This window comes from Artibeus jamaicensis, unplaced genomic scaffold (genome assembly GCF_021234435.1).
Source record: "Artibeus jamaicensis isolate MK-2021 breed Jamaican fruit bat unplaced genomic scaffold, CSHL_Jam_final contig_519, whole genome shotgun sequence".
NCBI lineage: Eukaryota > Metazoa > Chordata > Mammalia > Chiroptera > Phyllostomidae > Artibeus > Artibeus jamaicensis.
The window spans coordinates 30,694,390-30,708,902 of NW_026521871.1; the positions used below are offsets into that span (position 1 = coordinate 30,694,390).

At 39.7% G+C, this 14,513-nt stretch overlaps 1 protein-coding gene across 3 annotated transcripts in view; it reads right to left on the minus strand.

Annotated features, from left to right (window-relative positions):
• NEK11 (NIMA related kinase 11) overlaps positions 1-14,434 on the minus strand; it is a 215,089-nt gene extending 200,655 nt beyond the window's left edge. For all 3 annotated transcript variants that reach the window (XM_053669392.1, XM_053669391.1, XM_053669393.1), the window contains exons 1-2: positions 14,354-14,434; positions 12,050-12,319 (exon numbers count right to left, since the gene is read on the minus strand). In XM_053669392.1, coding sequence (XP_053525367.1) covers positions 12,050-12,231 — 182 coding nt within the window. In that variant the 5' untranslated portion in view covers positions 12,232-12,319; positions 14,354-14,434. The remainder of the gene's footprint in view (positions 1-12,049; positions 12,320-14,353) is intronic.
• Between the last annotated feature and the right edge of the window lie 79 nt (positions 14,435-14,513).

Sequence of the window (14,513 nt, forward strand, 5' to 3'; positions counted from 1 at the left end):
CAAATAACTAGTTCCAAAACTAAGCTTAGGAATAATTAACCAAGAAATTAACAGTAACATAAGGGTTGTTGTTTTTCTCCATTGTTGACTTTTAAGTCATGTACATCACTGTAAGTTCACTATTTAGACATTCATGTCATGGCAACTAAGCTTTTTTCCCCCAGGAAAATAAGCCCAAGTGTCAAATACTGAGCCAGAAGCTAGTTTCAGTGTGAGAGTTTTCACCTTCTCATTTATTCCACATTTAAGCTATAAGTGTATCTCACTCCGAGTTATTTAAAGACATGATATCATGACTCAATTTTTCAGTTCAAAATAGTTATAAAGGTGGGTTCTAACCAAAAACTGCCCATACCTACTCCTGGTGTCAAAGTATAAGTCAATACAAGAACCAGATCATTTCACAAAGCAAAGGACAGAGAAAAAAAGACGCTCCCCCCGGCTGATCCCATTGGAGTAAAGGACGGGACAGAAGAACTCGCTGCTGCAAGCCTGGCAGAGCGCTGGGCTGTTGGTAGAATGCAGGTAGAAGTTTCCTAAGAAGGCTGCTTGAATAGAACCAAGAACAAGAAGGATTCATTACAGATTATACTTGAGAGTGTCATGCTTACTTTGGGGTCAGGGCATTAAAGTTAGCCCCCACAAAATATTCTGACACCAATCATTAAAAGCCCTGAATTTGGTTACTGATGTCCCTTTGCAATCTATTAAAAATCGGCTCAGTCTTTGCTATAATACATCTCACCAAAAAAATTTGTTTTTTGGGGGGTGGAGGGGAAGAACTTCAACTACGCTACACCCACAAACCTTTGTTCTTATATATTATATGCTCATCCTGAAACTGTTTTATTTACTGAATAAATGAGGGAAAATAACATTTAAAAGAAGAGGGTGATATAAATTTTGTGTTTTTAAATTCTGGGGTAGTCAGTAATGACAAGGTAGAGACCAATTACACTGTTAAATTATTATTTACTAAAATTGTTTAGATACAGCCCCCATCTCATACATTTAAATGAAAAATTATATTCCTTATTTCCTGGGGGTATTCAGTGTTAGCAAAACCATTAGGTTTCCTACTCACAAATCCACCAGAACAATACATCGGAATACCAGAGTGGGGTAAGTAAAGGATTTAAACAGCTAGTCTCAAAGTCTAATAAATATATTATAGTAATTTATCTAAACTCTCTTCCTGTCAACAAATCATCACTTTTAAATAAATCACTTTTGTTTTCTTTCAAACAACAGTAATATTTTTTAGAGTATTAAAAAAAGGAGGGCCTTTTTTTCATGCTGTGGACCGCTTTCCACACGCTTCTTGGTGACTCAGCCTTCAAAGCAGGCTTTTCTGGCACTCCGCCCAAGCCACAGTGAAACTGAGGATTTCTCTGCATCCTACAAATTCCAAAATATTTTATTTATTAGTGATCTCTCCTCTGTAAATATTAAAAGCCAGATAAAAAGCTCACAGCTTCTTTTATGCTAATACATGCAGCAAAGCAGCCTCAGGAAAATGTAAATTATTTACTCCAGAATATCAACTTTATTACCACGATTGAGATAAGTCAAAGTAACTGTTTGCCCTCACATCTCCTTTTTCCCTTCCAGAATCTCAGAGGCTTAACTCTGCCGGAGAGCCAAGCAGATGGCGAGATGGCAAAGCCACAAGTTCAAATCCACTCTTTTCAGATTTACCCAGGAGGAGCCTAAGCACCAAACCCTCCAGAACACAAACTATTTCAAAAGAGACTTTAACATTCTTTCGTATCATAATCCCTCTTAAAAGACTGAAGATTTATAAGGGAAAAAGACCTGATCACTACAAGGAAAAATAGAAGAAAACTCTTTTGTAAAATAGCAACATGGAAAGAAATCACTAGTTTCCTCTAAATTGCTTTTATAAACACCCTGCCATATAAAACATTGAATCTTATTAAATTAACTCAGCCCACTCAATAACCTGATTTCCCCTTCCCAGACGCCCACTGGAGAGAACTCCTGGTCATAATACAGAAATAATAGCTTTAATGAGTGTACACAGACTGGGCTCAAGGTTGAACTGATTAAATTTTCTGATGTTTTGTTTACCACTTAAAACTGAAAGGACATGTTAAAATGATAATGTGAATCAGACAGAAAACCCACACTAGGTGTTAGTAGGTGCCGTGCACAAACATTAGCTTTGCTGAAGGCTGGGCTGTCCACCATCAAATAGAAATCACTGTCACTTTCTGAGCCACTGAAGGCTTGTTTCAGGTATAAAATCTTTTATACCTAAAAACTTACACACAAATGAATGCTTTTTAGTTCATTCTTTGCAGTATGAAAACGGATTTCTCTGTTTCTCAACGTGTCAGAAATAAATGTAAAATGGATGAAGTCCTATTTTTCTAATTACAACTGAGCATCTCAGCAAATGTGGCCATAATTCATAACTGGCCCAAACACGCTTCATATGAATGACACAGAATGCCCGCTACTTCTCAGTGATTGACACTAGTTTTTCATTAGTTTTCCACAGTTATAACATTCACAGATAGGATATGCTCAAATAATCATGTCAAATTTCAGAGGATACTAAAGGGCACAATCGTTCTTTTAGGGTACCATCGTACAGATATTCTCAAACCTAGGTGCACACTTCAATTACCCGGAAGCTCTCAAAAATCCAGATGCCTGGGGGCTACCCAATGAAGTCAGAATGTATTAGAGTATAAAACTCAAAACACCTGTATTCTAAAATACTGTGAGTGCACAGTTCAGCCAAGGTGGAGAACCACCTCACTCCTAGGAGACCAGGTGAATAACCAATGGTGACTAGTACTTGATGAAAAAATATGTGTGTTTTAAAAAAAATTTTGTGCATGGTACAAAATTCCAAATGCACAAAAAAGTTTCAGTGAATACTGGGTCTCCTTCCCTCCTCATCCTCCAGCTCTCAGACAACTACTGCGACCAAGGCTGAATGTTTCCTTAGGAGACAGGAGTATTTGCCGGTACACACAGAAAAGACAGAAGCTGGGTGGCAGGGTTACAGGTTACCTTCCCCCTTTGTGCACACCTGCACTTCCTGTAACATGCACGTGCACTACTTTCAATGTTGGAAGAGAAGGTACTCGAAGGACAGCTGCGTGTGTGTGCAGCTGGAGCCATCCGGGTCTGAGGGTTCCCCCCAAAATGCTCACTTAGAGTATGTTCTCTGTCAAGAGGAAGGGACGTTTTATCTGGCTTAAGCAAGTAATTGTCTACTTATTCCACCTACTTTCTTTTGGTTATATTCTCACTTCTGATCACATATTCCACTTCTCTAGAACTGGCACCAGAAAATGCTGGGAGGGTAGATGAAAGGAGATACTATTCTAGGCCCTGAATTAAGAAGTGGCATCATGACTTATAGATTTAGCTTGTCTGAATTTAGTTAACATAAACCCCTCACCAAGACTGACCATCTCTAAGTACATTAAGACAAAAAGCTGGGAATTGAAGCCTGGTGTGGTGGCTTAACCACAGTTCTGTCCTTCACGGGTGCTGACCTCCTTGGCCTCATCCTGTTGGTCATTATAGAGCAACACAGCACTTTGGCCTTGGGCTGTAAGTCTGAGACACTCTCAGAAGAGACTGGGAGAAGGAGAGCTACTTAGCTTCACAACGACGAACTCAGATTGTTGCAGGTTTTTACATTGTTATAACCCCTTTATGACTTTTCACTTCCCTCCCTCTTTTGTTGTTGTTTTTACTATATTTTATTGATTATGCCACTGTAGTTGTCCCACTTCCTCCCCTTCACTCCCCTCCACCCTGCACACCACCTCCCACCCATATTCCCCTCTTTTAGTTTATGTCCATGTGTCATAAGTTCTTTAGCTTCTACATTTCCCATACTATTCTTGCCTTACCCCCATCTATTTTCTACCTACTGTCTATGCTACTTATTTTCTGTACCTTCTCCCCCCCCCCCGTCTCCTCCTCCCACTCCCTGTTTTAGGTGTCTGCTTAGTTTGCTCTAGTTTTAGGTGTGGTTCTTAATAACTGAGTTTGCTGTCCTTTCACTGTTCAGCTTTTTTATCTTCTTTTCCTTAGATAAGTCCCTTAAACATTTCATATAATAAGGGCTTGGTGATGATGAACTGCTTCAACTTTACCTTATCTGAGAAGCACTTTATCTGCCCTCCCATTCTAAATGAAAGCTTGGCTGGATAGAGCAACCTTGGATGTAGGTCCTTGCCTTTCCTGACTTGGAATACTTCTTTCCAGCCCCTTCTTGCCTGTAAGGTCTCTTTTGAGAAATCAGCTGACAGTCTGATGGGAACTCCTTTGTAGGTGACTGTCCCCTTATCTCTTGCTGCTTCTAGGATTCTCTCCTTCATTTGAATCTTGGCTAATGTAATTATGATGTACCTTGGTGTGTTCCCCCTTGGGTCCACCTTCTTTGGGACTCTCTGAGCTTCCTGGATTTCCTGGAAGTCTATTTCCTTTGCCAGATTGGGGAAGTTCTCCTTTATTATTTGTTCGAATAAGTTTTCTACTTGTTGCTCTTCCTCTTCCCCTGCTGGTACCCATATAATTTGGATGTTGGAATGTTTAAAGATATCCTGGAGGCTCCTAAGCCTCTCCTCATTTTTTTGAATTTTTGTTTCTTCATTGTTTTCTGTTTAGTTGTTTCTTTCTTCCTTCTGGTCCACTCCATTGATTTGAGTCCCAGTTTTCTTTCCATCACTATTGGTTCCCTGTGCATTTTGCTTCATTTCACTTAGTGTAGCCTGCATTTTTTCATCTAATTTGTGACCAAATTCAACCAGTTCTGTGAGCATCCTGATCACTAGTGTTTTGAACTGTGCATCTGACAGGTTGGCTATCTCTTGGTCACTTAAAAGTATTGTCTCTGGGGCTTATTTGTTCTGTTTGAGCCATTTTTTGGTCAGGTCACACCTGCTATGTAAGAGTGGCGGAGCCTTAGGTGTTCACCAGGGCCGCACTTCCCTTACTCCTAACATCTAAGACCACCACTCTGCTGTGTGAGTGTGAGCAGCAGTAACTCTTAGCCCCCTCTTCCATTTTGTCTCTGTGGCTGGGTGGAAATCTGCCTGTTAGGACTTGAGAAAATCTACTCTCATACAGGCCTGCAAGGCCTGGGCCTCAGTGGGTGCGCTTGAGGACATTTCTCTAAGGACTTGGCGAACTTTCCGATTTGCTTCCTGGTCCTCATCTCGTGCTAGACATTTGATACTGGGAAGAAATGCCACGTGGAGAGAGAAAGTATTTCCATGTTAACCATGCTGATCATATTTAGGCAAAGGCCAAAGTGTAGTAGGCACACAGTTCAGAGGAGAAATACACAGATATTTACTTATAGAGAAAGGAGCAAGGGGGAAAAATAAAAGTTCTTAGCACACAGAAGCTAGTAAGCTAGTAAGCTAATGATTACATGTAGCTAGAAAGGGAGCTGGGCAGCGGCCAGCCAAGCACCTCTAAGACGACCCAGCCACACAGCAGTTCAAGCGTCGCACTGTTCGATCGTTGCTTCTTGTACGTTAATTCTGTCTCTTCTAGGCTGGAAGCTCCTGAGAGCCAAACCGTATTTCCTCCTGCTTCGGTTTCCTCCCTGATGCTCAGTCCAAGGCAAAGGTTTAATACATAAACTGTACTAAATTCAGAAAGCAAAAGATGACAGCAGAAAATCACCTCCATGAAATAATGTCACTGTATCTTAATTGTGATGGAAATTCTAAAAACCATTATGATTAGCATTCCATGTTGATAAGGTGAATGTTGAAATTCACTGCAGCTGTAGCCATGATTAATCATGTATTTTATCACTAATAAGTGACCACGTACACGTTTAATTGTGTATTTTAGGGAGAATTTACTTCCCTAACATCTTTCTTTTAATTTACATGTAGAATGCTAAGCGCCAAAATAACTTCTTGGCTCATTAAAATCTTATGGGTCTGATGAGAAAAATAAAATTAAGTTAAAAAAGTAAATTCTGACGGACTAACAAAAACATAACATTATGAACTAGAACTAAAACAATCTTTGGGGGTCAGTTAACATCCTCACACCCATTATACCAGAGTTTCTATAATTATGAAAGAAAATATCCCCAAATATTTTTATGAATTTCATGATGGAGACTATCACCAAGGAATAAACTCCATCTCATTCACTGCTCATTTTAAGTTTAATTTTACACTACTGTGATAACTAAAAAAGAAATTCCAGACATTTATGCCAAAAAGAAAGTTCTCTTCAAGCAGAAATTAATCAAGTGCAATGCCTGTAGTGCTTCTTAAATTTTTATCCCATAGCTAATGCAGAACGTCAATAAAAAATGTAAAGGAATGTGGTATTTAGCTCGTAATTAAAATTCACAGTATATGAACAATGTCAGTGGTAGAGTGGTGCCCCCAAGTGGCACATTGATAAACTGCAATGTGCTGACGGAAAAGTTAGAAACACTGTATATTCTGTCTCGTTTTGTTTGATTAATCTAAAAGTGCATATTTTATTTCACAGGGGCTCACAGTAACTGTCCTGCAGACCAGCTCGGACTCATGGTCTCCCTTAGTCACCCTTTTAATAGGAAATATCAATGGATAATCTGGTATGTAAAAGTATCACTTTCCTTATCTCAGAGGTTAGGGGCGTGTCTGCAAAACAATAAAGGAAGTGTCAGATCTACTCCGATTTATTACTGGAACAGCATTCAAAACATTACAAGAGAATTTTTTAAAGAATTAATTTTTTATCCATCTCTAACATTACCCAGTTCCCAGTGTCTATGGCCGAGTGTGTAGAGCAGAACTGAAAACCTTACCCAACCAAACTGCTTAGAGAAGGGTGGTGCTAATGATGTGCTTTGAGCACAAACTGAAGGTTCAACTGTCAACACTCTGGGAAAAGAATCTATAAAAAATATGAGTTTAGTTTCCCTCTCTCCATACATGTATTAAATATCACTGATGGGGCTAATGGGGAACTCAAATGTTGGGAAAAATTTAGTTTAAGTAATAGCTGACAAGGTTTGTAATCAATGAATGTAAAAAGCTATTGTTCCAGGGACTGAAGGGTTGACCCACCCGGACTCCAGGAGACCACCAGCAGCTCCACCTTTGGTGGCCCAAGAGGACTGCTGTGGCCCAAGCCATTGCGTTCCAGGGTGAGCCGCCTAGGACACAGATAAAGACCACCACCCAGGGCCAGAAGGCTGATTTTTTTTAATCCAATTAAATTTCCCCTGAATTCCAGACCCCTTACTTACACTTTGTTCTGCTTATAAAAAGGAATTTAAAATTTTTTTTATTGTATTGATTATGCCATTACAGTTGTTCTATTCCCCCCTTCATTCCCCTCCACCCTGCACCCCCCACCCCTACCATTCCCCCCCTTTAGTTTATGACCATGTGTCTCAAGTTCTTTGGATTTTATATTTCCCATACTATTCTTGCCCTCCCCCTATCTATTTTCTACCTACCATCTATGCTACTTATTTTCTGTACCTTCTCTCCCCTTCTCCTCCCCCCACTCCCCTGTTGCTAACCCTCCTTGAGATCTTCATTTCTCTGGTTCTGCTCCTGATCTAGCTGTCCTCTTAGCTTGCTTTTGTTTTAGATATGATTGTTAATAACTGTGAGTTTGTTGTCCTTTCACTGGTCATATTTTTTATCTTCTTTTTCTTAGATAAGTCCCTTTAACATTTCATATAACAAGGGCTTTGTGATGATGAACTCCTTGAATTTGATCTTATCTGAGAAGCACTTTATCTGTCCTTCCATTCTAAATGAAAGTTTTGCTGGATAGAGCAATCTTGGTTGTAGGTCTTTGGATTTCATAACTTGAAATACTTCTTTCCAGCCCTTTCTTGACTATAAGGTGTCTTTTGAGAAATCAGCTGACAGTCTGATGGGAACTCCTTTGTAGGTGACTGTCCCCTTATCTCTTGCTGCTTCTGGGATTCTCTCTTTCATTTTAATCTTGGCTAATGTAATTATGATGTGCCTTGGTGTGTTTCTTCTTGAGTCCAACTTCTTTGGGACTGTCTGAGCTTCCTGGATTTCCTGGAAGTCTATTTCCTTTGCCAGATTGGGGGAATTCTCCTTCATTATTTGTTCAAATAAGTTTTCCACTGGTGGCTGTGCCTTTCCCCCTTCTGATACCCCTATAATTCGGATGTTGGAGCATTTAAAGATGTCCTGGAGGTTCCTAAGACTCTCCTCATTTTTTTGAATTCTTGTTTCTTCAATCTTTTCTGGTTGGTCATTTTTTTCCTCCTTCTGGTCCACTCCTTTGATTTGAGTCCCAGTTTCCTTTCCATTACTATTGGTTTCCTGTGCAATTCCATTCATTTCAATTAGTTTAGCCTTCATATGTTCCTCTAATTTGTGACTAAAATCAACCAGTTCTGTGAGCATCCTGATGACCAGTGTTTTGAACTGTGCATCTGAAAGTTTGGCTATTTCTTCGTCACTTAGAGTTATGGGCTCTGGGGCTTTGAGATCTTCTTGAGCCATTTTTGGTCTGTTCGCACTGTTAAGTATGAGGAGCGGAGCCTTAGGGGAGGGGCGGGGCCTCCAGGGCGGGGTCGCTGGGTTGTGATGCTGTATGTGGGGGCGGGGTCAGAGTGGGGAAATGGTGGCCCTTTTTGCTACCTCCCGTTGCTGGGACCTGTTCAGTCTGTTAGGGTACAAACCCACCATCTTCTCAGATCACGGGCCATCTGAATAAAGCACCCGTTAAGATTCAACCCCTGTCTCTGCTTATTTGTCCCTGACAGGCAGCACAAACATTGGCTTTTCTGGTCAAGTAACAATTACAGGTACATGGCTATCTTGTACAGCTAAAAGGTCAACATTCTGAGGGCCAATTTCTTTTGAACAGTTATAGAACTACAAAAAAAAGAATATTTACAACCTCAAGAAAGTTCACTAAAGAAATTTTAAAAATTACATGTTTGACATATTTCTTTGATTTTTCTCTCTTAAAGGCAGAATACAAAAGAAAAACTTCCATTTAATAGAAAATTCCAACTATAGTCATTGGGTGGTGATTAGATAAACTTTTATTAGACTTCCTTTAATTATTTGTTAACTTGGATTGTTTAGAAGTAAAATAAATCTAGACTGTTGTTGAGTGATAATTATATGTAAGACACTATGATACCCATATTTTATATTTTATACATATATTTACAAATAAATATAATGTACCTTATATTTATTCATCTTATACCCTTTATTACATAATATTTATATTGATATTTCATACACACATAGATATCCAGCCAAACCTTATTACCACCTTTCTAAACTGTAAATTATGCCCACAAACAGAGAAGAGAACTAGAGCTCAGATTAGGAACCTGCATAACCTTGAGCTTACAGGTAAGAACGAGGCTGGCTTTGGTCCTGGCCTGTTCACCTCCGAGCCTGCCGTCCTGACTGTGACCCTGTGCTGCCTTCTTTCTAACATGCTTGGATTTTGTGAGCACCCACACTCATGATTCTTCATGATTTCAGCAGAGAGTTACAAAATGAAATGTCTACAAAGGTAGGCAGGTGGTGGAAGGTGTGACGAGGAATGGCAAGGATGTGGCTAACTGGAACACAGGGTCTGCCTTCGGGGGCCAGCTGCTACCCTGCTCCAGCCCGTACTGGCCACACAGACAGCGATGCAAATGTTACCAAACCTTCTGGGATTTCTCAAGAAAAGATAAAAGACTCCATTTTTATGAGTCTTTTTTAGAGTCTTATTTTTTTTTAGAGTTGCTCACTTTTAAATGCTGGCAACTAATTTAGATTTAAAAAGAAGCACTATATGGGCCCCCCCCGCCAAAAAATCTGAAGGCTGAATGTGGCCAATATGTAATATGTCGTAGGGATTATGATGATGAATGATTCCTTCCTGATTCTAGACTAGACCTTCTGACATTGGATGATTTGTCAAGTATCCTCAGTACTGGCTTCATCCTGCCCGCCTAGGCCTGGTCTGTCATCTTCAGCACAAGTCATATTTTTAAGACTAGTTGAGGCACAGGAGTGGTCACTAACAAACCACTTCCCCATCAACCAGCCCCTCTTCTCTCTCACGGTCTTTCTCTCTCTCTCTCCCTCCTTCCCCCTCCCTTTCTCTTTATACACACACACACACACACACACCCATCATTTTAAGTCTGTAGCTTTCAAGTTTGGTCTTCACACATTACTTTACAGCCCTTTAACGAACTTTTTTTTAGCCCCTCTGTGAATTTTTTAAATTCTTCATATTCCTCCTTAGTTGAAGAAACCAAAATTGGATAGAGTTTACAATGTGGTTTTACAAGTCCTGAGTCAGATTTAGGTCTTACTTTCAAGGTTTCCATAAAGATTCTCTAGTAATTTTCAGAAATTGATCATCCTGTTTTAAATGGCTAGAAGAGTGCCTCTAGGACTTTTAAAAGGGAACAAAATTTTTTCAGTAGGAGTCTTAAAGCATGTTTCTTTTTTTTAAGGAGTTTTTTTTTTCCTTTTGGATTTTATTTATTTATCTTTACATAGAGGGGAAGGGAGGGAGAAAGAGAGGGAGAGAAACATCGATGTGCGGTTGCCTCTCATAAGCCCCCCACCAGAGACCTGGCCTGCAAACAGGCATGTGTCCTGACTGGGAATCAAACTGGCGACCCTTTGGTTCGTGGGCCTGCACTCGATCTACTGACCCACACCAGCCGGGGTTTAAAACACGTTTTAAGGACACCAGAAGAGTAATAGCACTGCCACCATTCTTCAGGTAGAAATTTATTGAAAACTATGAATTCTAGATAATTTTTAAAATTCTGGACATAGAGACCATTTAAAGGGTTGACTTTTAAAATAAAGTAGTAGTATTAGTAACATTTACCTTTATAATTCCTACAAAAGGTTGAGAAGTAGAAAATTGTTTATCATGCTGATTTTAAACCCATGCTTAAATATCCCATGGGATAAAGCTGGAAGAATTTAGAGTAGCCTCAAAATAGATTACAGGACGGGAATGTGTTCTTCAGTTAACGGCTTATTTCTTAGATCATTCTTTCTTCTGCTCTCTTTGTCTCCTGTATTTCAGATGTACAAGTTTCTTATCCTCAATTCAGTTACAACTAACTTTTCACTGCAGCAAATTCAAACAATCTTAAGCTAAAAATGAAGATTCATCCTGCTCTATAAGAGATGTACTGTTCAACAGCATTCAGTGTTTTTCTCTACTATGAAGTTTATAGGTCCAATCAAATCAAAGGAAAAGAAGTAATAAGTTCATCAACATAAGCTAATTTTGCCCTGGCTGGTGTAGCTCAGTGGATTGAGCACAGGCCTGCGAACCAGAGGATCGCGGTTCAATTCCCAGTCAGGGCACATGCCTGGGTTGCAGGCTGGTTCCCTGCAGGCCAGTTCCCAGCAGGGGGTGCATGAAAGGCAACCGTACATTGATGTTTCTCTCCCTTTCTCTTTCCCCTCTAAAGATAAATAAATTTTTAAAAAAAGATAAATAAATAAAATCTTAAAAAAAAACCATAAGCTAATTTTAAATGGGAGCCCCTGTTTGGTTTGCATATCTAATTTGAAAACTGTATAACTACAGACTCTGAAAAACTCTTCTGTACAAAAAGGCAAAGAAAATTGATACCTTAGTTCCTCTAGGACACCCTAGATACCTCAAATGTGAATTTCCATGTATTTGCATTTCATAACATCTCTAAAACTGCAGTCATTATAAACAATTCTTATTCTATCATTCAAGAAGTACTAATCAAGTCAAACTGAAGCAATGTTGTAACTGAGATTGCAGTATGCATAAAAATTTTATTTTCATGTAATCTACCCCATTTCCCTTCCTAAGTCATTTGGGTAGTTTACTCACCTGCTGAAATGCCTTCAAAAATCTTATCTGAAGACATCATTTAAGGAGTTTTTTTTTAATCTCTTACTACCTTCTTTAATGCAAAAGTCAAAGTGAAGGGTACTCCACATTTTTAATCAGCTAAAAGTTGCACACACGGGCAGCCAAGTAAAGAGTTGTACAAAGTACTTTTACTTACAGTTCCTCTCCTTGTTTGGCTTTCTTGTCTGCAACCAGATAGACAGTTCCAAAACTTCCACTGCCGAGCTTCTGTTGAAGCACATATCTTCTTGCAATTAAGGTCTTTGGACACCTGGAAACGGCTATTGATCCACTCACATATTTGGCAGCTTCTTGGAATTTCAGCATTGCTCCAAACATGAAATAACTGATTTCTTTGTTTATAGAAACTTAACATTCAAGTCTCCTAGGAGATGGTCGAATTCATCCAAGTAGCATTGGTCAGTGCCTTAAAGACAAAAAGTCCAGAGATTAGGTCTAAAAAATGTTGAACTATTCCCAAGAAAAAGTGTCAGTTTTTGGCAGTGATACCTGCACCTTGATGAGTGGATTGAATGAGCCATGTTGGTTAACTTTAACAACTTGAAAGAAAAATGTTACAAAGTAAAAATACTGAAGATTCCAATGGAAGGCAGGCAGCCTTCCACAGGAAGACTGCCTTCCCTCATACATTCGCGCAGCAAAACTGAGTTACATCAAATTCCCCCAGGGTTCTGAGAGGCATATATATTTTTCAATGAACAATCTGGTTAAGACATATACTCCCCACCTACTTTTCAAAAATCATTCAAATATAAGAACATTATCATTTCCTTAAATCTACATATTTTCATCAGCCTTTTTGTAAGTCTTTCTTCCCACCTATGTCTATTTTTTATGAACAAATATTGAGTTCAGATTAAAGGAGAAATGAGCATGATACTGGTTTCTTTAGATTTTTTATATTCTATTTCTGTGGACTTTAAACCACGGTATATGCATTTCTTCCAATTGATGTGAAAAGGGGTAAAGATTCAGAACAAATTTTTTTCCCATTCTAAGCAATTCTGATCCAGTTTCTAAAGCTTCAATTATACATACTATGTATAGAGCAATCTCCCTGGATTGGAAATGAGAAATATTACAAAAGTAGTTCAAACTTAAAATTATGTTTTAATGTTAGCTGAATAGAAATGCGTTACAGGTAAATCTGTAATTCCTCACAGAGCTACAAATGCACAGCAGAATTATAACTCAGGACTGTTGCATATGTGTGTGCACGGTAAAATCACGTATTTCATTAAGATATAAAAATTTTTGTTTTAAATCTATATGAAAACATGACTTTAGATCAAAGACTCTATGACTTGAAGTCAGGTTTCCTAACTCAACAATTCCAAAGCTATGAAACAAAACCTGTTGTATATAATGACAAAATAGGACATTACCTGTGTAGGTTGGGGCACACAGCCAAAAGGCTTCAGAGAAGAACATAAACAAGAAAATGCCCATTTACAGCAGCGATTTTCAGCCTTTTTCATCTCACAGCACACATAAACTAATTAAGATTCTGCAACACACTACAGAATATATTTTTTGCCAATCTGACAAGAAAAATAAGTATAATTTTGATTGACTTACAAAAAACAATAGTAATTACCTACCCTTTTTGCTACCAAGTAACTTTTTAAAAACTATGACTTCTAGATAATTTTTTAAAATTCTGGACATAGAGACCATTTAAAGGGTTGACTTTTAAAATAAAGTAGTAGTAGTAACATTTACCTTTGTAATTCCTACAAAATGTTAAGAAGTAGAAAATTGTTTATCATGCTGATTTTAAACCCACACTTAAATATCCAATGGGATAAAGCCGGAAGAATAAGCACCCAGCAGAACAACAGTTGACGGAAAAAGGGAAAAAGCATGTATGGTAGGGGGAGGGGAGAGAAAAATTACAAAACTGCATGGAACTGTGAGCCACTCTGTGGCTGAAAGAGTACCACTCTGTGCAAACGGTCCCTTGCATGTGAAGCTGACCCAGCTTGGGGCAAAAGATAGGGGAAGGGAGTGCTTATCACAGGTGGAAGCCAAGTAGTTCTCTTCCATGGCAATGGTAAATGAGAGGAAGCAGATCTGACACCAGATTCTGCTAATTTAGGAATCCAACCTTAAAGGTAACTAACATAACTGCCTCAACTTTTCGAAAAGTGGCATCTTCGCAAAGCAGGTTAACATGTATAGAGGGGGCACGAGCAGCACTTATTCTGCGGACAACGGAGCAGACCCCAGAGGTAAGGAGTCGAGGGAAGGGAGGAGGTCGAAGGCTTGGAGGTCCAGAGATGTGGACCCAGACCGAGGCAGCCGAAACCATCACTTCGCCGGCGCCCGGGAGCACGGCACGCCCAGCGTCGGAGAGCTCTTCCCATGCCTTTCCAAGTCGAGGGCGGTGGGGCCGCAGCGCCAGGGTATGCCCAGTGCCCCGCCCGCAAGTGGGACCTACTTTGGGATGGCCCTCAGGACCCGCCGAGCTCCAGGACCAGCTCTGGCCAAGTTTGTTGGGCACCGTTGCCAGGGAGACAACGCAGGGCATGTTGGGAAGTCGGAAGGGGCAACCGGAGCCTGTCACCTGGGCGGAAGTGTGCTGACTCAAGTGGGCGGGG